Source organism: Pteropus medius, unplaced genomic scaffold (genome assembly GCF_902729225.1).
Source record: "Pteropus medius unplaced genomic scaffold, Ma_sr-lr_union100, whole genome shotgun sequence".
NCBI classification, from domain to species: domain Eukaryota; kingdom Metazoa; phylum Chordata; class Mammalia; order Chiroptera; family Pteropodidae; genus Pteropus; species Pteropus medius.
This window is the reverse complement of record NW_024354875.1, coordinates 32,168,677-32,195,400: the sequence shown is the minus strand read 5'-3', so window position 1 is coordinate 32,195,400 and position 26,724 is coordinate 32,168,677. Positions and strand designations below refer to the sequence as shown.

The 26,724-nt window shown below is 34.1% G+C and overlaps 1 protein-coding gene across 2 annotated transcripts in view; it reads left to right on the top strand.

The window, feature by feature from the left end:
* SLC25A12 (solute carrier family 25 member 12) overlaps positions 1-26,724 on the top strand; it is a 75,735-nt gene that overhangs the window by 2,050 nt on the left and 46,961 nt on the right. Inside the window, exons 3-4 of one of the 2 annotated variants that reach the window (XM_039855934.1) lie at positions 14,278-14,420; positions 22,300-22,415. In XM_039855934.1, the coding sequence (XP_039711868.1) occupies positions 14,278-14,420; positions 22,300-22,415 (259 nt within the window). The remainder of the gene's footprint in view (positions 1-14,277; positions 14,421-22,299; positions 22,416-26,724) is intronic. The other variant, XM_039855935.1, reaches the window with a different exon arrangement.

Sequence of the window (26,724 nt, the reverse complement as noted above, 5' to 3'; positions counted from 1 at the left end):
GAGCCTGGAATAGATGACATTTTTATCTGAGACATGTGGATTGATTGCTTAACCTACGTATAGTTCTTGAAAAAAGAATTAGTGAAGATGGGAATCTTAAAGTTTATAATATCTGATGAAGGGAAGCATTTCTAGAACAAATGTTAATTGTAATAGAAATGTTCTATTTATGGCTTGAAAACTTTATTCCTGACACATGTTCTTGAAAATAGCCCCAGATATGTTAGTATTAACCACACTGTATGATTACACTCAATTGTTTTGTGAGGAGTTTAAATGATACAGTTAATTTTATTTTCTAGATTAAGTAGTCATGGAAGAAATCAATTGAAATAATACTTGATGTAGTGAAAAGAGCATTGACCTAGGTGTCAGGAACACTGGGTTCAATTCCCAGTCCTGCCTTTGTCGGGTTGTTGTGCCCATAGGCTAATTATCTGGCCCATCTGGGCATTATCTGCTCATGTGAAACTCGGTAGGACTTAAGGGAATGGAAATTGAGGTCCTTCCAGCTTTAAAAATTCTATAGGAAAAAAATCTGTGGTTTGGTATGGATTTGTTTTTGGGGAGAGAGGGCCTGGAAGTACAAGGAGAGAGCTGGGACTTTGCCTAGCTGTTTGACTTCTAACTTTTATTATCTTTTTACTCATTATTTTGATGATGCTCATTTTTATATTGAAAATTTGTGGAATTCATAACTGCACATTTAGCACTAACTGTAAAACATTGACCCTAGAATTACTGATAGGTAAGAGAGAGAAAACATAGATAATTACCTTCAGGAAGGCATAAGCAGCTAGAAAGATACAATATACTTAGTTGAATTAATTTGAAGACAGTTATTACCAAATAACATCAGAATTTTTTATTCCTGTGTTGAATACTTCAAACACTAGTTCCTTGAGGGAACAAACTATAGTTCCTATAGGGCATTGTTTAGAAACAGTTTTATTTTAGATGCATATGATTTGTTAATATTTTAGAGAAAATAGATAAAAATACATACTAACTACATACTTCTTTAGCACTTAACATATTTACCCAACAAATATTTACTAAGGCCTATTTTCTGTGTGTTGTGTGTACTCGTTTTAGTTTAGTAGTAGACACCAAGTTGAATAAACAAAGGGGAGGACTGAGCCAAGACTTGAATCTTGCCTGAGACCCATTCCATCTCTAACAGTTTGTGGTTGACGGAGTCAAGAATAGTGAAAGCAAATGCGTAGCCTCCGATAGAGCAATCAGATGGGGCTTGCCAAGATCAGAGTGGCCATGTAATAACAACGACAATGCCTAACATTTATTGGTCTTTCTGCAGTGTACTGGGCATTGGCCAGGTGCTTTAAGGGTATTTTCATAACCTCAGGAGGAGGTAGGGCTAGTGTCCCGGTTAGAAGAAGTTAAATGACTTGGTTAATGTGACTTAGTTCGTTAAGTGGTAGAAGCTGGATTCAAATCAAACTACAGAACCCATACTCTTCTTAACCTTTGCATTATACCATTTGTGGGATCTTAAAATGGAATGATTTTTGAGTTAGGTGTATGGGAGAGGCTAATGGCAGCTGCGTTAGATAAGAAGCTAAAGAAAAAACTGTTAGGTGATTAAAAAAAAGAAAGTGTCTATACACGGTGACTACCTAGACCATTTAGCCAAGGAGTTTGGATTTGACAGTGGGGAGGCACTCTGGGTTTCTGAGTGGGCAAATTGAAGTGGCGAGTTCTGGCAGCTCTTTGTGTTCGTTGGATAAAGTGTGGAGAGGTTGGAAAGTAGGTAGTGTGATCAGCTAAGAGGCTTTTGAAATAATACATGTGTGTGATAATGACCTGGAGTGGCTGATGGCTGGGGAAATGGAGAGGAAGGGCAATACCAGGGACTTTTTAAGGGATGACTCTATTGAGTTTAGAATTAAATATGTAGTGAATCTGGAATTTTTAGAATGTTAATTGATAAGTGTCTGTTTTGGGAATTTTGGGGTAGAGGAGTTTAAGTTTGGTTGCCAAATAAATATATCTAAATAAGTTAAAGTCAGGTTTGGACAAATAAAAATTCATATAGGTGGTAGGTAAATCCTTGTGGTTAGGGGAATTAAGTATAAAATAAGACAGGGAATATAAGGGACTGATTTATAAGTGATATTCACAATTGAAGTGGGAAGAGGAGAAGAACTAGGAGAAAGGTCCCATGGGAGTTTAAAGTAGAGTTTCGAAAAAAGGATACAGTCAAAACTAAAATATAGATTATTCTGTTATTAGTGTAATTTGGTTTTGGTAGGATTTGAGGGTCACTTGAGTTCAAGATCATTTGAGGTATTTAAAGAGTACAGGGAAGATTTGATTTTGAATTTTAGAATACAATTGAAAGCTCTCTTTTGTAAAATTTATATTTGTGGCATCCACTGTCTAAATTCACAAATAGTATGGCTCAAAAGTCATTTGCTTTGTAAACAGCAAAATACTCCTATTTGAAGTGCTGGTATATCTATGTTTAATGGAATTATGTGTGCAAGTTTATAAGAAAGGCTTTAAAAGAGTAAAGCATTATTATTTTGAATACAGGGAATAGGTTTGTTTTTTTCTATGTTCATTGCTTCTCAGATTTTGATGAGCTATATTTTCTATTTGTTAAAACAAGTGATATTCACCGGTAATCTGTTTTTTTTTTCCCTGCCTCCAAAGCTTATAAAATTGGAGCATGACAATTGAATTCTTATGTATTAATCTGTGCTATAATTTTGCAACCAGTCATCAAGCTAAGATTTTACTATTACTGCCCTATCATTTCTTGATTTAACTTTCTTCTTTTACCTCTCTCACCCCCACACTATCATTGACCCAATTTTGCTACATCAGAAGTATACAGTAGCAAAAGGAGACAATAGAAGCTATGAAGAGGGAGGAGAGGTGAGGACAACAGGAATGTCACAGGCTGTTTGTTATAAGCCTGACAAATGTCACATGATTTTTTTAAAATTAAGTTTATTGGGGTAACATTGGTTAATACAATTATGTAATTTTCAGGTGTACATTATCATTTGACATCTGTATAGTCTATTGTGTTTACCACCCAAAGTCCAGTTTCCTTCAGCTACCATATATTTGATCTCCTTTACCCATTTCACCCTCCCCCTATTCCCCATAGGTGACCCCCTTTACCCCGTCTACCTCCCTGCTCCTCCCCCACCCCACTAGTAACCTCTGGGAACCACTAGTCTATAGTCTATGTCCATGAGTCTCTGTTTGTTTGTCCTGCTCATTTGTTGCTTTTAGGTTTATATCCCACATATAAGTGATGTCATGTGATTTTCAACGTTTTCTGTCATGCTTATTTTGCTTAGCATGATTATCTTGAGATCCATCTGTGTTGTAAGCCTGACAAATTTCAAAGTAAAGTCTTAATCTGGTCTGTGCTTTCTGGCAAAGTTTATCAAAAGCTGTTTTAAGTGAATGATTTTTCAAGATCTCTTTTTTTCTAGTTGATAGACCTACTATTGTTCATTTATCATTGTATTGTATGGTAAAAGCGACATGTGTTACCTATGCTGGAACAAAAATATGCTGCAATGTAGAACTCAAATATCATTTTGAGCCTATTCTTTTTCTCATTAACACCAATGTAACAATAAAGATCATATCCTGTATAAAATTATGAAAACACTTTTTTCTGACTTGTTTAGGATTAGTGAATAAGTGGATGAAGGTGCTGCTAATGTAAAGCAAAGAGTAATTCTTCCTTAGGATTTTTATGATAACATATTTCATTTGAAAGAAATGTCCTTTTACGCAATAAATATTTGTTTACACATTATAAATTTATTGCTTTTGGCAGTAACCTGGGGTGCTGAGAAGGAAATTAAGCAGGGCTTTAGGCATGAGACCCTTTTACTTTGTTGGAATATGCATTAGGGCTATGTTTTCAAAAGTGTGTGATGTGTAACAATATTACCATTATAATACAAGTAGTATTAAACATTGATAACATCTGCTGAGGCCAGATATGTATTTGTGGAAACAAAGACTCTTTGGAAAGCAATCTGGCAGTGGTTATAAAAGAAGATACCATCTAAACAAACAAGCCTACTTTTGAGATATTTATCCTGATGAAATAAAAATACTCATATGAATATATATGTACAAGGTTGTTAGTTGCAGCACTCAATTTTACCTCCAAAAAAGGAGGAGCATAGGGGTAGAACAAAATAAATGCTATCAAAGGGAAGTGGTAGAAAAATTATGAAATAACCATACCATGGAAAATTATGTGGATACCAAAAATAATGCACTAGAACTATTCAGCTGATTTAGAGGGATTTCCAATGTACTATTAAGTGAGAAAAGAAAAATGTAAACATATGTATAGCATGATTTTAGTTTCCCGAGTCACTTCATATATGTTGTATGATGTATTTTGCACATATGTTTGTATGATTTAATGGGCATTGAGAAAGGTACGGAAGGATAGATACTAAGTTGTTAACTTGGGGGAAGTTTTAGGGGAAAATAAAACAATGTCTCAATGTGTTTGTATGAAATTTTGAGCAAGTGAATAATTTAAAAAGTAAGACTGTAGCAATTCAGAACCTGAAGTTAAAATAAGACTACCCAGCATAAATTGGGCTGAATAAACCCAGTATGAGATGCACAGAAGGGGAGCTATAGTTTTCTTAACCACAATGATAAAGTGTTTTCACCAGTTCTTCGGAATATAGGAATTGAAGATAATAACCTTTATATTTAGATTATAAAGTATTTATCATAAACTATATAGAGTTCTCATTAAAAAAAGGTGTTAGGCATTAAGAGCATATTAGCACCATAGTGAGACTTTATTCTTGAAGCAACTTGAAAGATTGAAAAATAACTGAAAAGATAAAAAAATTAGTGTTATTAAATATCATGTTATGTTCTACTACCAATAAATACATTTTAAATTGGCTACTATGTGCCAGACGAGGCATTGTGCTAGGTTCTACCTTGTAGAAATAAGATAGAAGAGTTCAGTAAGGGCGAGACAGACAATAACAAGTTCACGCATGCACGCACACGGACACATGTACATACACACAAAGCAACTGTAGAACGTGACAAGTCCAATAAGGAAATAAACAAAAAGATAGAAAAGGCCATCATTGTTCAAGAGGGTGGTCATTGAAGGCCCCTGAGGAGGTGATAGAACTGAGAACTAGAGCTGAGAACTAAAAAGTGAGTAGAGAGAATTCCAGAGGTCTCACATGTATAAAGGCCTGAGTGTGGATAAGAGTTTGATATGTTCAACAAAAAGAAAGGGGGCCAGTGTGCCTGGAGCATCAGTGAGTTAGGAGGTGAATGGCCAGTAAGAAATGAGGCTGAAAAAGGCAAACCAAGCAGGGCCTTGTTTATAGGCCACGGAGAAGAGTTTGGATTTTTTTTTTTTTTTTTAAGGGCATCATGGAAACCACTGAAGGTCTTTTGCTTTGGAAGTGGAATGAGTCTGTTTGTGTTTAAATAGATCAAATTGAAATGTCAACTTTCTTATACATTTCTCTGCTTTCTCATGAATGACTCCTTTGAGTAGACTAATTCATCCAATTTAATTTCCTCCTGTCTATAGGGTTCTTAGAATACTTGAGCTGGGCCTCAGGTAACTCCTTTTCATCTAGGAGGCAGCAAAGCATAGCTGGAGCCTACATGGGCTTTGTAGTCTAACCTGGATTTGAATCCTTATTTGATCCCTTTTTGCTGTGTGACCTTAGGTGTTTTCATTACTTTTGAAGCCTGTTTCCTCATCTAAGAAATATAACTATACCTAGTACATAGGAATGCTATAAAGATTAAATAAGGCAATGTGTAAATGGTGCCTGACACATGTAGAACCAAATAAAGCTTAGTTCTTTCTCTTCTTCCTTTTCTTCTAAGATGGGATGAGAACTTTTCTTTCCTGAATTGGAGTCGAGTCCCTTATTTTCCCCAGGAAACTGCTGGACGTACAAAGTGACTGCGATGTTAATATGTGTTTATGATTATGTACGTGTAATCAGTTAATTACATTCTTGGGACATAATCTGAAGATCTTCACAAATCTCCACACTTGGAAATACGACTGTAAGAGGAAATTTCTCTCAAGTCTATAGGTGCTGGGAAGGGGTATAACCATGGTCTGAGATTGAGAGACTTGAGTTTTCTTTTGAGCCTTCAGTTGCTCAGTTTGGACCAGAAAAGGAATAATAGTCCAACCATAAGCTCTGAAATACCAAGACACAGACCTTAAAGAGAGACTTATAATTCACTCTGTATGTGTGTAATTTTATTTTCTTAAAAAGTCATCCCTGTTCTGTCCAGCTCTTTTTTACTCAAGTACAGCAAGTCCTTGAATAATGTCATTTCACTCAATTCTGTTTCATTATAATGTTAATGAGATGCCATAGGAACTTTTGTTTATATCATCTAGCCTATGGTAAGATTGGTTTCTTTATATGTCATTTCACAGCATTTCCAAGAACCTATTGTTAGTGTTAAATGAGGACTTACTGTACTACTGAAATTTCTGAAGCGTCATTCACTGAAACCAGTGCCATGGCCATTATTTGGCTTCTAGAACTGAGTTGTTGGTTACTCAGTCACTGTTTTGTCTCAGGTACTACTCTAAGTCTTATACAAATCATTATATTTAATCCTCAGAACAACTCTATAAGGTAGGTACCATTAGTTTTCCCATTTTATAGATGAGGAAACTGAGCCCCAGAAAGTTAAGTAACTTGCTCAAGGTTACAGTAAAGAAACTTGCTTTATGTATTTTAACACAATTTTTCCTTTTTACTTAAAATTGTTTATAGATACAGGTATGTCAGTACATATAGAATCATCTCATTTTCCTGTAGCCTTTTATTTTTAAATTTTTCTGTAGCCTTTTAAAAAACTTATTATTGACAATTTCAAACATGTGAATTGAGAGAAAATGGTGTAATTGCCATGTACCTGTTACTCACCTTCACCAAATATCATGGCTAATCTTGCTTCATCTGTATTGCAGCTGCATTGGATTATTTTGGAGCAATTCCCAGACATCATATTACTGCATACGTAAATACTTCAGTATGTATCTCTAAAAGATGATGACTGAAAAACCAACAAACCACAATACAATTATCACACCTAAAAATATTCCTTGATAACATGGATTTCCATTCAGTGTTGAAATGTCCCTGATTGTTTTATATATGTATCTATATATTATTTTAAGTTGCTTTTTTAAAATCAAGATCCAGGTTCATACATTGCATTTGATTACTTTGTCTCTTAAATCTTTTAGTATTTTCTGCTTCCTACAAGGATAAAGCTCCTTTCTCTATGGCAGAAATCTTGGTATTTATTTAATCAAGGCTTACCAACATTAAAGCATCCTATCCCGCTAGGAGCTGCACCTTGATTGTCAAAGACATGATTTGCCCAGGTTTATAAATATATATGCTTCTTGTATGTTCCCATGGTTACTTAGACCAAGAGATTGAAATATTTATTTTAAGAACAATGTAAATTAATTATTCAACTTAATCTGCCCTGAGAAGCATTCTAGTTCTAGCTATTGAGTTCTCTGGAGTTATTTAAGTTCCAAGGTTTTTGGTCATTTTGAGGAGGAAATTGTTTTGGTAGACGTAGTTTATTACGGTTGCTTCAGTTGATTTCAGTGATTAACAAGGGTCTTGTTGCTCCCCACTGTGTTAGGAATTGCATTGTTTAGTAGGACATGCTATAAGGGATAGTAAAAATACATATATTAAAGCAAAAAGAAAAATAAGCACATAGTATTTCATGGAAGCAATTTGAGTTAGAAGGACAGTCTTATGGGAAATTTCTTTGCAAAATCAAATAGAATGTTTTGTTTCTACTGTATGTGAAATATGTAACTGAAAGTGCTAATTAAACTTAGATGTATAAAACTGCCTTTTCCCAATGCATGTATAGTTGATTTTAGTAAATATTAGAAAAAATTTGCATCACTAATTAAAATCTTTGTTTTAAAAAATTAACGTGATTAATAAAGTCGTTAAAATTAAAATTAGTGTGGCCAAATGTATTTACATTTTTTTAATATTAAAACATTTTTATGATAGACGACGAATTCCACATTGTACTATTGTAACAGGGTTTGTATGTCAGATCTGCTGTGGTCTTTGCTCATTATGCAGAGTGTAGTGAAAGGGCATACATTCCTGACTAAATTTGGCTTCCATTAGAAATAAGAGCAGTAATAGCAAAGGACAGGAAAAGGATTAGCTTCATATGCTGAACTTTGTCTTGGTACATGTCTTCCTCATCCATTGTTCATGTAATTCATTTTTCTATATGGGAAATGCTGTATGTGATATCTGTAGTTACTGAACTTCGTGACGTTTTCATTTGAGTAACTGAAATTGAAAGTACATTAACATCTGAAAATGTCATTTCATCTCGCTTGGAACAACGTCATGGAGGAACAGTTTGTTTTGACTCATGTTACAGCCACATATTGGATAAACAGAGATGAAGCTAGCTTAGACCAGTCAGGACTGGTCTCTTGGTAAACTTGAGAATAGTGGAAGCTAAAACCCAAGGAAACCTTGGTTTGGAAAGATAAAGAGTTAGAATAATAACTTCCTGTTTGGGCAAAGGCAGAAAAATTCAGTAAAGCAAGGAAGGAAACTGGGTTCCTATGCTCGTCTGTATTTCTAAGCATTTTAGAATGACTATTTCAATGTATTTTAAGTGACCTTTAAATGCATGTATTTTATAATTCTGAGTATTTTAGTGTTCAGGATCTCATGTTTTTCCTCACAGTGAGACAGCTATTTCTTGTTAAAGAGGCTCAGAGTGTTTTGCTCAAGAAATATCAACTAGTTAGCAGGACAGGGGATTAGACTGTGTTTTCTGACTCTTGTTTTGATGTCCATTATGCCATCGTCTCTGAGCCATTTGAAGACAGGAACAATGTTTTATCAATCTCTGCATCCCTAGTGTCAGGCATAGTGCCCAGCACATAGTTGGTGTTTCATAAATGCTTCTAACTGAATGCAAAATAACCTGAAAGATTTTATTTTTAGCATACTTTTAGCTTAAAAAGTAATGCCCCTAGATATATCACCTTGGTTTCAGTGTACATATTTAAAAAGACAACCTTGATCTTGATATACTGCAAAGTTTTTAAAAAGCAACCAGCTTTCCTGTCACAGCAAATCAGAACTTTCCTTTATAATCTTTGAAAAATCTTTTAGAAATAAAACATCAAAGGATCTTTTTTTTTTTTAATTTAAACCAGATAATTTGTATCATTTAGACTATTTGGGTTTTTTACTCATTTATGTGATTGAATTTTAAGTTAACTTATTTTTCTCCTTATTCAATGGAAATTTAGGGTTCTGTGTAAATTCTTTGTAAAAGTCTGCTTTCTAGGTACCTGTGACATATGTAACATACATTTTAAAGGTCACTTAAGGTTAAATTCAGCAAAGGAGTTACTACTCTCCAGTTTACTCCAGTCAAGCGAGGCCTTAATATGTTGATCTGTTGGCTTGATAGGCAAAACATTTCTAGATAACATGATCTTTTCATTTGTAGCTAGAGATCAGTGTAAATACAACATATATCTGTATATGAAACCTTGTCATCTTAATCCAAATTCACATAATTTGGATTAAATGTATATATTCCAATCTCTCATAAGATCCATTTTATTTCTCAAGCTTCAGAATATCAAGGCTTTTTCAAGCACATGTGAATTATACTCAATGTAAATTTAAATATTTACAGAAATGTCAAAGCTGTGTGCGCTTTTACATTCAAATACTTGAATTGGGTTTGGATAAAGAAAATAGACTACCTATTTTTTTTTTTTTAGATACTGTCAGCTACTTCTTGTCTCTCTTTCATGTGTCCTTGACTTCTTGCCCAAAAGGAATGTACAAGTGCTTGAGAGACACCTTTGAAATAGCAAATGATTAACTCTAAAGTTATTTGGAATATGGATATAATTTTTGGTTAATTTAAGTTAAATTTATTTTAGTTTACCCTTTGAAATAACAGAAACAAAATGGAAATGATATTATGAAACTACTAAGTTACCTAATATATTACATTTTTAGCATAATTGCTAGCCTGGGAGACCCAAACTTTGTTTTAAATTGGTTTTTATTGTTTTTAGTGTAAATATTCAAGTCATTTTGATTAGCAGAAAGAGAAGGTCTCAGTAAGGCCACTTAAGGTTTTCTTATTTCTTGCCTTATGTATTACTATAGGTCATGTTTACTTAAAAAAAAATCTGTTTAAAATATTATCTAGTCAATTGAAATGGGAAGCATTAAAAGTAATGAAGTTGTTTAAAGTAAATGTGTCATTCTTATTTAAAAAGTATTTTAAAAAATACTTTTGGTTTAATTATATTACCCATTTGAAAGTACCTGCTTTTCTTTGTTAATATACTACCTAAAATATTTTAGCACTTTGAATGACTGCAAGTAAATTCTAGTTGTAGTTCTAAACTACCTCTTCTGTTCTGTCTGTTCAGGCAACAGGCTCACTGACATTGCCAAGTAATTGTCTCTAATTTAATGAGTTAATTAAGTGTCTTCTGCAGAAGTCAAGTAGTGACTCCTTGTGGATGAGAAGACTTGTTTTTTTCCCTCGGAGCTGTACACTTCATCTTTCAGTTAAAATTAAGTTAAGATAGACTAGGAGAGTTGAGGAAAATACTAGCAAAGTACCTCAGGCTAAGTAATTCTCTGGCATCATTTATAACCCCAGATACCGGCAAAGCCTGTTCCAGTACATGTCAACAAAAGCATTTGTTTTCCTTTTTGGCTGCTGTGTCCTTGGTGGTTTGTGCTAAGACTGCTCTATTTTCTGATAGTGTTAAAGGCAAGAATGTCATGAAATCCTGGTGGTTCAGTAAGTACAGTATACTTTCAGTGTGTGTGAGTCTGTGTTTGTGTATATTCTGTGTAATGGTGGTTGTCCTGACAGTCAAATTCAGATATTAGGTATTAAAATAAAATTGAATTTTATCTTGAAGGCCTATTCTGTGGCAAAAAAAAAAAAAAAAGCTGGGGGGACAATTAGTTGCCAAATTTTGTTAATACTAAAATGTTTTCATATTCCCTCTCTTTTGAAAATTTACATCTGTTCAAGAAAGAAAGCAACACTCAAAACAATTGTAGAGAGAAGAAAGATCACCATAACCCATCTCTTGTATTTTCTTATTTTATATTTTGTGTTTAGTTCTTCCTCCTTTTAACGTTTTCGTAGGATTCAGGCCCAGGATTCCTTGTCAAAGGATGTGAGCATTTTTATGGCTCTCTATATATGATATTTATGTATATTTGTGTGTATGTACATATAGCTGAATTGCTTTTCAGAAGGACTGAATTTGAAAAAAGCAAGATATACAGACCAGTGTAAATAGAATGTTATCATTTGTGTAAAAGAGAAATGGAAAGAATAGTCATACACACATATTTGTGTGTATATATGTATATAAGCATGTATATATAATATATATCTCTCTCATGTATATATAACTTATTTGTTTATGTATAAAACATTTTTGAAAGGATATACAAGAAACTGCCTCTGGAGTGGGGAATTGAATGGGGACAAGACGTGGGAGGAAGACTTTCACTGTATTTCCTGTTGTACCTTTTGAATTTTGAATGGTATAAATGTAACGCTATTAAAATCATGTAAAATAAAAAGCCATTAACAATGGGTGAATGTACCCGTTGTTTTTTAATTCGCACTCCGATTGCCTTGGTTCAGCCTCTGTCTCTTTCACCTGGATCTTTGCAATAGCCACTACCTGGTCTCCCTGCCCCTCATCAGTTTTCTTCTCCAGTCCATCTTTCACATTGCCACCTGGGAGAGCAAAGGTCAGATACTGTTCCTCTCTCCTCCCCTAAAATTTTTAATAGGATCCCATGGCCCAGTTAGTATTCAGTCTTCCACCATCCGTCTCAAATTGCCTTTTTAGCTTTGCCTTCTCCATGTCTTTGTATACTCTCTCTTTATTATCATTTCTTTCTCCAACTAACTCCTCTCTGCCAAAAAGAGAAAAAAATTATTTCTATATTTGTTCACTTTGATTTTTATGTTTTAGCCTAAAATGCCCTTTCTCTCGATTTGTAGTTAAAATTGAATTTTATTTTGAAGGCCTATTCTGAACGTTATTTTCTCTTTTCTCCTCCCAACCTCATCTCACCAATTCTTAGAATGAACCACTCTTTTTCAGTTCCTACAGTTTATTTTTCATCATATTTGGCACTCATATTCTAGTTAGTGGTTGACTTGTCAGCCTCTTTAAATTCTATTTTTGGACTTTCTTGTGTTGATCCCTCTTTCCTGTTACAGCAGTGACTTGTAATGTTGTGCCTTTCCCCACTCCTGCCTGTTCTAAATTTGGTAGTATTGTGATCTTGGTAAAACATGTCAGATTATGCCTTGCATTGAAGAATGAGGAAAAACAAGCAATTGACAGGAATTGGTAGAATCCATTCACTATGAGTATCAATACCATACACTTTATTTTTTTATCCTATGTTTGCATACCTGTTGTTTTGAAGCATCAAAGATTGTTTAGTCTTCATTTTATAGATGTGTGATATATCTAGAGGCCTGGGAAGAGAACGGAGACATCGAAGGACTCTCAATGAGTTTGTGGTAGAGCCAAGACATTTCATTTTCCCTAGTGGCTTTTCTTCTTGGAGGCCTCTGTCTGCCCCAGCCAGGACTGGGCACTCTGGAGGCCTGCAGCACAATTGTTGTCCTGGGATTTCCCTTGGCCATTTTCCCGAGTTGGATCTTCTGTTTCCTAAATCCCACATCTTTCTTGGTTCATGCCTTCTTTTTAATGGAGCAAATTCTCCTACAGCTTCCTGAGAAAGGGCACATGAAGGGAGAAAAAAGTTTTGAGAATGTAGACATCTCAAAGTGCTTTTAACTTACCCTTGATCGAAAGTTTGGCTCAGTTTAGAATTCTAGGTTAGAAATCATCTCTCTTAGATATTTTAAGATTATTGCATTGCCTTCAAGCTTCCAATGTTTCTGTTGAGGAGCATGATGCCCATGATTCATAATTCTTAATTGTAACCTGTTTTTCTTTCTAAAAACTTTTAAGATTTTTCTCTTAATTCTGATGTTCTGTAATTTTATGATGATGAGCCAAGTCCTGGTGTGGGTTTTTGTTTTAAGTTATTCTGCTTGGCACTTAGTGGGCCCTTATATGCTTCAATTCTGGAAAATTTTCTGACGTTCCTACTTTGATAGTTGACTGAAGTAGCTAAATTGATTAGCTTCAACACAGAGAGGAGGGCTTTGGCTTTTATTATTTGGTCATGCCATGGTACATAAAACCCTCAAAATAATGAGGCATTTATTTGATAAGCAGGTATTATTTTATTTAAAAAATTATCAATATAAAAGACAATATATTTATTTGTTTCTTTTTTTTTTTGATGATACAACGCCACGTTGCTTTATCGCCATGGAACTTGGAATGAAAACCTATGATGAAAGTTCTTGTTCGTTATGCTTTTCTCATTCATTTCACTTTTAAGGATTGGCAGATTATTAAAGCAGGAAGCCTCTGGGAGTCTACAGATGTTATCTTCTCACTTTCAGGTTTTGGTCATTTTGGCTGCCCTTTCATCTTTCTTCATCTTTCTAATATCTCTTACATATGTATATATATATATATTTTTAATTTTAATGAAAGTCTCCATGTAAATTAAATTAATTTAAGTAACATTAAATTAAGTTAATTAAAGTAACATAAAATTCACAATTTTAATCATTTTAAGGTACACAATTCAGTGTTTTTCAATATGTTAACAATGTTATGCAACCTTCACCACTATAGAATTTCAGAACTTTATTATCACACCCAAAAAGGGAAATCCCATACATGTTAAAGCAGTTACTCCTCATTCCCATCTCCCTTCTTCCATCTCCTTGCATCTACCCTTCTTTCTGTTGCTATGGATTTGCCTATTGTGAACATTTCTGTAAACAGGATCATACAATACATGGCCTTTTGTGTCTGGCCTCTTTAACTTATAATGATTTCAAGGTTGATCCATGTTGTGGCATGTGTCAGTACTTTACCAATGTTCTTAAATCAAGCTCTGGGTGTTTGTTTTTTCACTATTGCAGGAAAAAATTCTGCATTTATTATTCTTATTTTGATACTGGCCTTTAAATTACACATTCACAAAACATTTGTTGGCTACACAATAATATTGACTAATTTTAAATCTTAAGTATACATTATTTATTTTTTAGTATGCCAGTACTGAGGTTGATGGAGAACATTACATGACCCCGGAAGATTTCGTCCAGCGCTATCTTGGACTGTATAATGATCCAAATAGCAATCCGAAGATTGTGCAGCTCTTGGCAGGAGTAGCCGATCAAACCAAGGATGGGTGAGAACCTTTATATGTTTTTTTGAAAACGAATGTTCTGCTATATCTAATTAAAAAATAAAGACACTATAAGTTTACCTGTGGCCATCTGGAATTTTAAATTTACAAACCATATATTTTCTTAGAAGTTTATAAAAATAGTATTATTTACCGACATTGTCAAAGATAATGATAATGGCATTTCTTTTTTTCTTTTGAAAAATATTGCATGTGACAAGCCATATTTTATATTGAATAATCTGAGCAGAATGGTTTGCCAAAACTAAGTGAGTGTATTTCATTCATTCATTCAATATTGAATACCTTCTATGTTTAGGCACTATTCTAAGTGCTAGAATTATATCAGCGAATAAATCACACAAAAACAATAAACAAATTTAAAAATAAATTATAACCTGAGGAAGTTATAAGTGCTATGAAAAAAAATACATCAGGGAAGAATTTAGAGAGTGATATTTATTCATTTATCTGTCTCATTTATTCAATAAGCATGTGTTGAACAACCACCATTTGCCAAGTCCTGTTGGGCCTTAGAGATACAAACGTGGATAAAATGGGGTTCCTGGTCTTAAGAAGAAGCTCATGGCCTAGTGAGATAGAGATGAGTATACAAAGAAAAAGAGTAATATTTGGGGGATAAGGTGCTATAGTAGAAGTATAAGAAAGGACATCTAAGACAGCCTAGTTAACTCTATTTTGGTCAGGACAGCATCATAGAAGAGGCAAAGCTTGAGTGAAATCTGGTAAGATGAATAGGAGCTTGCTGGTGGTTGGACAAGTAGGGAGGAGAGTTCCAGGAAAGGGAGCAGCAGTGGCTTGAAACACCAAGAGGCATATGTGTATGTGTTTTGGGGGAGTGATAGTGAGGAGTGATGTTATATGTACTTTCGTGTGGCTGTGACGTTGCTTTATCGCTGTTGGAATTGTGGTTAGAGTGGATCTGGGTATTTGTGTGCTAGGCTTTGACTGTATCTTGTAGGCTTTTGACTCTCAGTTGTGGAGATATTTTTAGCCTGGCAGTGTATAGTGCAGTCACAGAAATAATAAGGTGCATCTTACTAGAGTGTCAATTTACTCAATTCAAGGACAGAAAACATACCATTTTTAAATCAAAATCACATATGACTGTTTTATGGAGCAAGTGGAATATTTGTATGATTCATAAAGAAAATTTTGTCTTGTGTTGCGAGTTCCAAGCTACATTGCCAGGCCTCCAAGTCTTTGGCATTACCACAAATATGATGAGAGTTTAGAAAAATGGTAGGTTGACATAGCACAAGACTTCCAAGCAGTGAAGTCTGTTTAGGAGGCTATTGTAATAGTTCAAGTAGAAATGTTGGTATCTATGTTCTTTGAGTTCAGGGTTAGTATTGTATTCCTCTGTATTTTCCTGCAGAATCTAGAACAGTACCTGAAATTTACTATGATTGTTCTATATCTTGGAAAGAATTTCTGTAAATTTATCAGTGGCAAATATTGGGGAACTTTTTATACATTTTATGTATACAAAAAAAAGTAAAATTAGCTGATAAGTTACTGTGAACCATTTAGTCATTGGGTCTCAATAGTGATTAGACACTAAGGCATATGAAATTTATATTTAATCAGAATTCCTTCTTCGAAATTATTAAAAGTGGCATATACATTTAGTTCTTTTAGAAATGAATATTTATTGTTATTAATTTGGGTTGAGACCTGTTTTCAGAGTATCCATATCTTTTCAGATGCTTTCTTTTGTGACCATCTGGTCCATCTCAGTGGTGTATCATTTTCAAAGCTTAATTCATGTGGTTCTCTCAGACTTAGCTGCTTTGTTAAAAGTGTGGTCAAGTGGAAACAAGGATGTAAGTTGCCAGTATAGACTAGATCAAAAATGGGTTTTGGCTAGTAAAGAATCTAGTAATGTTGAATAGTGTTTACTTAAAATAACTTGTCTTTCTTTTTAAAAGGTAAATATGTTCTATTTCAAATTATAAAAACATCTTAAACTTCCTTTTTTTCTCTCTCCTTGGAATGAGTCAGGTTGGGATTGGGTAGGAAATTGATTCATAGTTAGGTCATAAAAATGATAAGTTTATGAAACAGATTATTTCTAAAATAAAAAAAAGTGGACTTTTCTGGAAATATGGGGATCCTTAACCTCTTCTTTTTCATGGATAGTCTTTAGAGATTCCTGAACTTGCTGAAATATAATATGAAATGAGTAAATCTGTAGTTGCATTTTTCTGTGGAGAAATCTCAGGTTTTCAGAAGGATCTTTGACTTCAAAAAGGTTAGGTGTCATTGTTAAAGATTCTTTAATACTTTTAATTCAAGAGAATCAAAGGCTTTGGTAATGTTTATCTTATTCCAAGTAGTCAACCCTTCCTCATTTAATATTTAAGGAAAATGAGACCTGGAGAAGTTGATTGACTATCCCAATAACAAAATTAGTTCTCTTAATTTTTGGTCCATTTTCCTTTTTGTAATCACTATGAACAAAGATATTCTCTTTTTTCCCTCTCTCTGTTTCCCACCCCTTACCCAGGGCAGTGATAGAAGGTTAGAATAGTTCAGTTGGTACATTTTTTTTTCAGCCCTTGGAGGTATTCTTTGATACTATTGTAGGTTTTTGATGATGAGCTCTATAGGTATGTAACTCGAAATAGCGCCACATATTGTTTATAATCACCCAAGACCAAATTGGAATTAATAGAACCAGTGTAGACAAGTTTAAGTGATTTGGTTAAGTATGTGGGAAAAGCGGATTTAGGAGTGGTCAGTGCCATGCTCTTTTATGCTCTGGCCCTCTCACCCACTGCCCCATGTTTTCTTGGTTTGTAAACTGCCCGCCTTCCTCTTCTTTCCCACTCCCTTTCCTCCAACAGATAGTGAAATAAGCAGGAGTGTTTTGATGCAGGTACTTGCTGTGGAGAGCCATGTAGAAGGAGCAGTGTGTGGTATAAATAGACTGATGGCTTGTCTAAAAGTAAAGCCACTAGCCAAACAGTATTTGTGAGATTATGGCTAAAACTTTGACATTCTGGTTGTACAATTAAAAGCAAAACGATTTTATGCATTGAAGGCAAATCTCAGGGACTATTATTGTGTGATCTACTCTAAAATGTTTAGGCAGTTGCTTGTTTGAAACTGTAACTTCTAGAACCATAGTTTCTATATTTAGCTCTAGTCAGAATTTCACCTGGAGGTTCTATTCTCCTATAATGTGGAAAACTATAGTTTTCTTCTCTTTTACTTTTTCATGAGTGTTTTCCTTTAATATTCCATATGTATATAGAAGAACCTTTTATGCAGAAATCTTGGTTATTTCAAAAATTGCAAAAATAACATTAATATTTTGAAATTTTATTAGTTTTCATTCAGTAAATTAAAAACAAACTTTAGATAAATATAAAAACATATCAAATCATAAAATATATTATTTAAAAGTTATAAAATTATATATGTTCTTTGTAAAATGTCAAATAGCAAGTATGGCATCCTCATCAAAGGGAAACTAACTATTACGGTATGAACTAAGCAGAGTTTTTTTCACTCCAGCGTTAGTGGCTTGCACTTTTTCTGCCAAAGTCTTGATCACGTCTTTCTAATGATAGAGGAATCCATGGCAAGATAAAGAGAAAAGAGCTTTAAAAATAATTTTGGAACATGTTTTCTTTGTTAGCAGATAAGTAGATTATTTCTTGCTTTCTGAAAGTATCGTTACATTATTAGGTATTTTTAGGCTGTGGGAGCATTGTCAGAGAGACTATGTGGCCTTTCCACCCCATTTCTTCCCAATATTTTATTATGAAAAATTTCAAACATTCTGGAAAGTTGAAAGAATTTTGCAATTAATACCCAAATATTCTACTATTAATACCTTTCTATATACATCTTTTTTCATGTGTCTATCCCTCCATCTTTCAATCAACCTATCTTAGTTTTTGATACACTTTAAAGTAAATTGCAGGTGTTGATACACTTTGTAAATATTTCAGCATGAATATTAATAACTGGATTTCAATATTTGTTTTGGGTTTTTTCTTAAAGAGGTAAAATTTACACACAGTGAAAAAATATAAATCTTAAAGGTGCATTCGCTGAGTTTTGACAAATGCATACACCTGGGCAATCTCAGGTGACTTGTTTATTTTTACTGTGTTAAAATATATATAACATAAAAGTTACCACTTTAAACCATTTTTAAGTGTACAGTTCGGTGGCATTAGTGCATTCGCATTGTTGTACTGCCATCATCAACATCCATCTCCAGGACTTTTTCATCTTCCCACACTAAAAATCCATACCCATTAAACAGTGAGTCCACATTCTTCCTCAACATCCAGTCCCTGGTAACCACAATTGTACTTCTGTCTTATTAATCTGACTATTCTAGGTATTCTAGAATTATTCCAAAATTGGAATAATACTTGTCCTTTTATGTATGGCTTATATCACTTAGCATAATGTTTTCAAGATTCATCCATGTTGCAGCACGTGCTAGCATTTCATTTCTTTTTAAGGTCAAATAATATTAAGTGACTTATTTTTAAGTTGTTGATGCTTTTGTGTTTCTTAATTGACTTTTCTTTCTTCAAATAAATCACCCTGTATAACAACTCTGAGTATTGAGGGTTCGCCAAGTATTTCCCCAATACCTCTTGTAATGATCTACTTACTGTAGATAACAGTACCCTTCTGTTTCTCAACTACAACTTTAAGTTGGGCAAGGGGGAGCAGGGAGGTGTGCGCTGAGTTCAAGGCAGGAGTTGAGAGTCTTTGGGTTACTGAGTGTTTTAGAGCAGATCATTTGACTGCTTTAGACTTTCTAAGAGTCCCTCTGGCTCTAAAGCTGCATGTATATGTGATTTATCTTTATGGATATACTGATAGACAAAATGTAGACATTTAATAAAGTCTATAGAGTATATTTTAAAGATAGGGCTACTTAGTTGGAAACTTACTCAACAAGTCTCAGATCCACAGGTGCGAGGTATAGATAACTGCTGAGCCCTGGTCTCTGAAAGAGGCAGCTTTGGCTTGACTCCAGGGGCTGGTGCTACTTGAGACCATAAACCTGTTGCCCAAGCTCACAATGTATCAAGAGAAATCAGAACACTGGATATTTATATGAAATCTTATGATTTCCTAATGTTGGCAACTAATGTAACTGAAAAAAAAAAAATAATACTTTGATGCCAAAGAAAACATATGTGTGAGCCAGATCCACTCTGCCAGCTAACAGTTTATGACCTTTGCTAGTTTGGAAAAAGTCTTTGACCTCTTCTCATAAATATAGAAAGTTTTACTACTGAGCATGAAATGTGTTTTAAAGCTACATATTCTATATTTCAGGGTGATTGTATTTTTGATGTCTAATTCCAGAGACTTGTTTTGGAAAAAACAAGATGTTATTTTTTTAAAACCATAATCAGCCTAGTTACTTTTTTTATTTTAAAAATTACTCTTGTAATCAGAAGAAATAATTCTAATTTTTCATTATACAAATTTCAAACATTTCAGAAATATTTAATGAAGCGAAGGTCTTCTTTAATGCCTCCCCTAGATCACCACTGTTTTTGTGTTATACATTCTCATACTTTCAGACCATACCATACCATTGATCTTTAGTGTTTAGTTTTGTTCAGAGTTTAATACCACATATTACTCATTGCTTTTTAGGAGTGTGTGGATGGTGATGTTACTTGATATAACTTCATTTGTTTTCACTACCCAAAAATTTGTGTAATGATAACCACACTTTCGAGTTTTACTCTATTTTTTAGTAGTATACCAATGTATAAGGTGTATTATGACTTGTGGCCTGATAAACAGTTTTGGTTATTAGCTCGTACTCTCAGGGCTCATTAGGCACCCAGGCTTGTCATCAGGGATTCTTCAGCATGTGCAGAGTGAGGGTATAGTCTTCAGTGCCCTGAATAACACCACCACAAAGCCTTTCCCTCCATAAAGGGCAAAGGCATAATATACATTATTGCTTTGGATATAATGTAACTTGTGTAATTTAAACATTTTTCAGAGTGTTTTAAGTAATAGGAAATGTAACATTGAATGTAAAATATGTCTTAGATAAATGGGGACAGAACATGAAATGTAAAATGTCATTTTCCTAATACTGGGTAGAGAAATGTGACTCTAAAAAGTCATATATTCTAAATTGAGTTTATGCGAGAATATTTACGAGTTCCTACCCTGAATCAAGCCTGTGTTCTCTGACAAGCCTACCTTATGGTGGGGAATAAGACTTTAAACTGTGAGTTACATTATTATTTTGAGAATTTTCCAAGGGGCACAAAAAAGAGGGCTCCTGTTAGTGTGTGAGGGGAATGTGAAGTCATCTGGGACTCTTAGTTGATTCTCTTGAGGAAATGATATTTAAGCTGAGCTATGTAAAGATTGGGTACAAATTAAATGGGCAAAAATTTGGAGTTAGTGAGATTATTCCAAGGAAAATGAATTGCTGAGCGATGGCCCTGAGTGGAAGGAACGTGGATTGTTCTAGGAGCCGAGAATGAGTGGGCTAGAGTGCAGAGAGCAAGGGGAGGGTATGCAGAGGTCAGATCCTTTGGGCCTAGAAGCCGCATTAAGGATTAGTGCTGTTCCTTCAGCTGAGATATAGGGTATACATACGGATTTTTATAATGCTAGTCACTTACCAGTAGTAGCAACATAGTATAGAATCTTTGCAGCTAGCTTGCTCTGGATGATGACTCTAAACTAGCATATGCCAGCTCCATAAGATCATTGAAAGCAATTTCACTGTAATTTTGGCCCCTGGCTAATATTACAACCCTGTGTATTATAGGACTCAATAAGCTTTAGTTTCTCTCTCTTTGTTTGAAAATTTTCCTTTAAATTTTTTTTTATCGACATTTCAAACATGTTTTAAACAGAATAGTGTAGTGAATTCAATATACTTATCACCCACATTCAATAATTATCTTAATAAGATAATTATTAAATTTGTTTTATTTATACTCCCACCCATTCCTCCATTCCCTAGATTGTTTTGAAGCAAATTCCAGATGACATATCTCATCTATAAATATTTCAGTGTGTACCTCTCAAAGATAAGAAAAATTACGAAAAACAAAACAAAAAAACTTCTCAAAAACATTAACATTAATTTCTTAATATCATCAAGTATTTTCATTTCCTGATTTTCTTATAAACTAGTATTATTTTTTTACTTCAATAGGAATCTAAATAAGATCTGTATCTTATAACTAATTGCTGTATCCCTTAGATTTTTGAAAAGACTCTCCTCCATATCTTCTTTAAAAGTTTTTTTTTCACTACAGAATGTTCACCTTATAGTTTCCTATAGTCTGCATTTTTGCTGTTTGTGTTCCTGTGACAATGTTCAACACGATCCTTGCTCCTTTGTATTTCCTGTAAATTGTTGATTATATCTAGAGCAGTGATTCTCAACATGGTTAGTGCTATTGGCATCTAGTGCATAGAGGCCAGGGATGCTGCTAGACATGACACAGATGCACAGGAGATTCCCACAACAAAGCATTGTTCAGCTTAAAATGGCACTATTGAGTGTTAAGGTTGAGAAAATCTGATCTGCAGACTTGTTCAGATTCAGGTTTAATTATTTTTGGTTTAGTTCTCTCTCTCTTTGTGATATTAGGGGCTATTGATTATTGCCCAGTTCTATTAATTCGATAGGAGTTTACAAAAAGATAATATTCTATCATTTCTTCTTTCTCTTTCTTCCTTTATTACCTGAAATACCTCTATAAAGAGAAACTTCCTTTCATTAATTATTTGGTTACCTGGAGCTACAGTTTATATAGGAAAGGCAGGTTAAATGCCTCATGTTTTCCCCTTGCTTTACTAACCAATAACAGTTTATATTTTATTCTAGATTGATCTCCTATCAAGAGTTTTTGGCTTTTGAATCTGTTTTATGTGCTCCAGATTCCATGTTCATAGTGGCTTTCCAGTTGTTTGACAAGAGTGGAACTGGAGAGGTGACATTTGGTAAGAAAAAAAAAAGATTATAAGTGAAAAGTGAAGTTAGTGAGACTGGTCCAGTTTTTAATTGCTAATTCTTGTAACCGCATATAGAACGATATTCATTCAGGAACTAGCCAATAAGGGAAGTATTACTTTCCTAAAGGGATTTATACAGATAAAGCGGTTTTATTTTTTTCAAAGCATTAAACTATTCACAAAAAATTAAGGAATCTAGGGATGCCGTTGCTTCAGCTCATTGAGTCACTGACACTTTCACATTCCTAAAATAGGTGGCGTAAATTTTTCTTGTTCCGGGCCAGCCTGGGCAAAAATCTCTATAAAGCAGACGGTGAACAACATGGAATAATCATCTCATTCTTTAAGGGGTTTTTGGTATAGAGTTCAAAGCTTCTCTGTAGCGTCTTTGGAAAATTGCTACTATGTCATTTTAACACCAAGAGTGGAACTGAAGGAGGAAGTTAAGGCAAGAATAGTTAATATTCTGTGAACCCACATTTTAGATTTTTAGTTTTAGAAAACAAGGCTAGAATATTAAAACTACATCTGAGTTGGATGTAGAAATTGATTTAAATCCTTCGGTAGGCACATAATCTAGCACATTGCCAATGTCTCAGAAGCATATAAACTAGCATTTCTGTTTGTAACCATGTATTTGTTTTTAAAGACAGTTATTGGCAGAAATTAGTTTTTACTTAGTAAAAGTGTCAGCTAATTTTTCCTGCAACAGGTCTTTTAATAAAAACAATGTGTTTTCAAGGACCTTGAGCCCTCCGTTGTTGTTTTTTTTTAATGTTTGGAATTTTTAAATGAAGGTCACACCGCACCTAACATAACCTTTATTATCTTCACCATTTTTAAGTGTACAGTTCAGTAGTGTTGAGTATATTCACACTGCTGTGAAACAGATCTCCAGAACTTTTTCATCTTGTAAAACTGAACCTGAGCCCCTTTTATGGTGTGAATTGGCAATAATCTATGGTGGAGAAACTATTGAAAGTCAGGCTTTTCTAGAGCCACAGCACTAAATATTTATTCACTCTAGAGTTTGTTATAGAAGAAACAGTTTTAGTTAAACCCAAAGGAAGAGGTATCACTGCCATGTTCAGAATGGTGAGAAGTACAGTGGTATTTTTGCTGTGATCTTAGTGAGCACATTTTCTAGGTTGGCAATGATTGTTTCCTTCTTTCTGCCCATTGACCCAGTAGTCTTCCGTAAAAGAAAATTTCCCCAAATAAATACCTATGCAGAGTGCTTTAGGTTTCTGTGCATACGTTGGGATTGTCCTTGCTTTTTGGAGCAAGATCTGGACATTCTGCCTCCTAAAGAATGTTGACCCTTTTCAAAAACACCTAGATTCTATAGTTTAAAGCATAAAACCTTTACATTTCATCATTCAGCATTAACTTTATATTACTAATAATGATAAGTTTTCTATTTTAAGTAGGTATCACACATACTCACATATCTCACTTCCAAATGTGGTGCAGAAATGCTTGGGAAATAACTTGATACAAATATCTGCATTAGTTACAGTATACCTGTGCTTCTATCATGTGTCCATTGTTTAAGAATTAGATTTTCCTAAAACCAAATTGTAATTTATTTTGTACCTCCTACCTTGATATTCTGGTTCTTTGTGCTTCCTCCATTTGATTGCTTTTCCTAATTTCTGTTTTTAAAAATAAGGCACTCAAGTCAGTTCATCTAACAGACTAACAATAGAGACTCATGCCATTGTTGATTAGTGTATTTAAATGAGTGTAGAAAGTAGCTGAGTTGTTTATACACACCTTGATATTTTGTGCAAATGAAAGCTTGTAGTTATCAGATCTCAATTTCAGCATTTTATAGATCTTTTATTTTTCCTTCAGACTATGCTTTATTAGTTAGGATTTTAAGAAACTATAATTAGGATTGAAAGCAAAGCAAATTGGTTTTAGTTTTTATAGCAGCTGTTATGAACTCAAGAACATATAAACCCATCAGAATCCTGCTTTCATTCTTCTCCATAATCTGTTTAGAGATAGGAAGATTCTTATGGAATAAGATAAAGCTGAACCCCCTTTCAACATTGTTTATGGGGTCCCTAACCAGCTGGATGGTTCTCTTGATGGTGCTGAACTATTTCCTGGAGACTTTGACCATTTCTCCTTCCTGCCCGGCCTCCATAGTTTTGAGGATCCATTTTTAGACAAATTTGCTTAACTAAAACGAAAAGAATCATATTGAAGAAGAGAAAGTTTAATTTTATGTTCTTAAGAGAAGAGGAAAAGCATTGAAACTGTTATAAATGTGATTTAACAAGATTTCTTAGGCCTACTTATTTCAGGCTGTTTCAAGACTACAGAATTTCAGCATAAGGAAATAATTAACTTGGAGTTTATTTTTATAGGATTTGGATCTATGATAAAGGTCAGTTTTCATGTTTGCACTTAATGAAATGAATTGTACTTACATATTTATAGACATATGTTTAAGTAAAAGGAAATTTTAGATCCATTCTAGCTTTAAATCCTTTTCACCAAATGGCCTTATATTTTCTAGTTTGGAGCTTATTTGAGAATAGTTTTCACTTGTGCACATCAGGAAAGAAAGGTGGGAGAGAATATTGGAAGCAACGTGTAATGGAGTGGGGAAAGACTATTATGCCATCGGTATCTCTCATGGACTGTGATGAAGATGTTATCTGTGTTCTTGTATATACTGTTCTCATCTATGCTTTTGTTTTTTAGATATGCTTTTTATACACATCAAATTATATACTTAAATTGTGTGCATCTTTGCAAGTATTTGTATAAGTAGTAATGTTGAACAACATTTACTTGAGTACCGGACAAATTTTTATTTTATTGTTAGAAATGCTGTACTCTGGGAGAGGGGACTTATATTGAGACCTTGGTAATCCATTTCAGGATGTGCAAGCTCAGAATAGGTTTTGGAGATTTTAAAAGCGTGAATAAAACCATTAGTTAATTGTTTTCCTCTTTGATGTTACTGTAATAAAACTTCTAGTGCATGCTGTGGATAATTACTTAATGGCTTATATATCTGTTACAAGCATGAGCCTGGTGGCATGAGCCTTGTAGAGGCCATTGCATGACTGGTGTGTGCTATAAACAGTATAAACTTGCCTTGGTCTCACTATTATCCACTAGTGTACTAGATATTTTGCTGGATAGAATTAGGGTGAGGTAACCTAGATAACCATTTATACTACATTGTGTTGTCCAATGCTGCCATGCTTTTGTCCTAAATTAAAAAAAAAAAAAAAGCCTATTGCTTTAACAAATATGTAATCATTCAGAAACAAACAAAAAACAAAACCCCACCCAAACTCTTATCTTTAACTAATATATGAATATAAAACATGTTATACATTCTAAGTTTCCTATTAAAATCTTACCAACATTGTGTTGTAAAATGTTGCCCTAGAATAGGAACTCTCCAATGTTTCCCTAGGAATAGGAACTCTCCAAAGTGAATTTTTTCCAAGGGCACGTCTTTATTCTGTGACTGTAGGACCCTTAAGAAGCAGGAATTCCTTTTGAGTTTGTACTGTCTTTAACCATCAATATGTACAGCAACTAAAAATGTGTTCAATTTGTGTCTCTAAAATATTCTTTCCCCCCAAAAAGACGAATAGATCAAGGTGGTGCAGGCATAACCACTTCTGTTATTAAAAGGTTCAGGAGATGGAAGTCTATCTAGATAGGCAAAATGTTGTACCCTCTCTGAGTAGAAACAAAGTTAAAGAATAATATAATATTGTAATGGTAATAAATACCTACTTTAATCTGGTAAGAATTAGATCTTCACCTGGGGCATTCAAATTAAATCAAGAATTTTTGAAACTCCTTTTGGATATTACAGAGAAGGCTGTATTAATACTCAAAGCTATTAGAGGTGCTGTTAGAATTTGAGGTAAAAAAAAAAAAGGACATGGTGTTATTAGTTTTATGCTATTTGGTGATAGACTGTTAAAGCATGTAGCTTCTATAGTAATGGATGCTCTTTAAGTATAAATTCATCTTTCCTGAGAAATGGACCTTTACATGTATTTGGCAGCAGGACTACTCTATTGACTGATTGTACAGTAGTCCCTTCTGGAGGTAGGTAAAGTGTTAATAGAAATGCAGAGATCACCCAGGAAACTAATGACCCACCTGGAAGTATAAGCTAGAAGTCTGGGACTGAGTCTACATGCTATGTTGGTTAGGACTTCCTCTACAAGTTCCTGTTGATCTTTTTTTGTTGTTCTCATTTGTTTTCCTTTGTTTTCTTTTTTGGTCTCTTAATTGTTCCTCTTCTTTC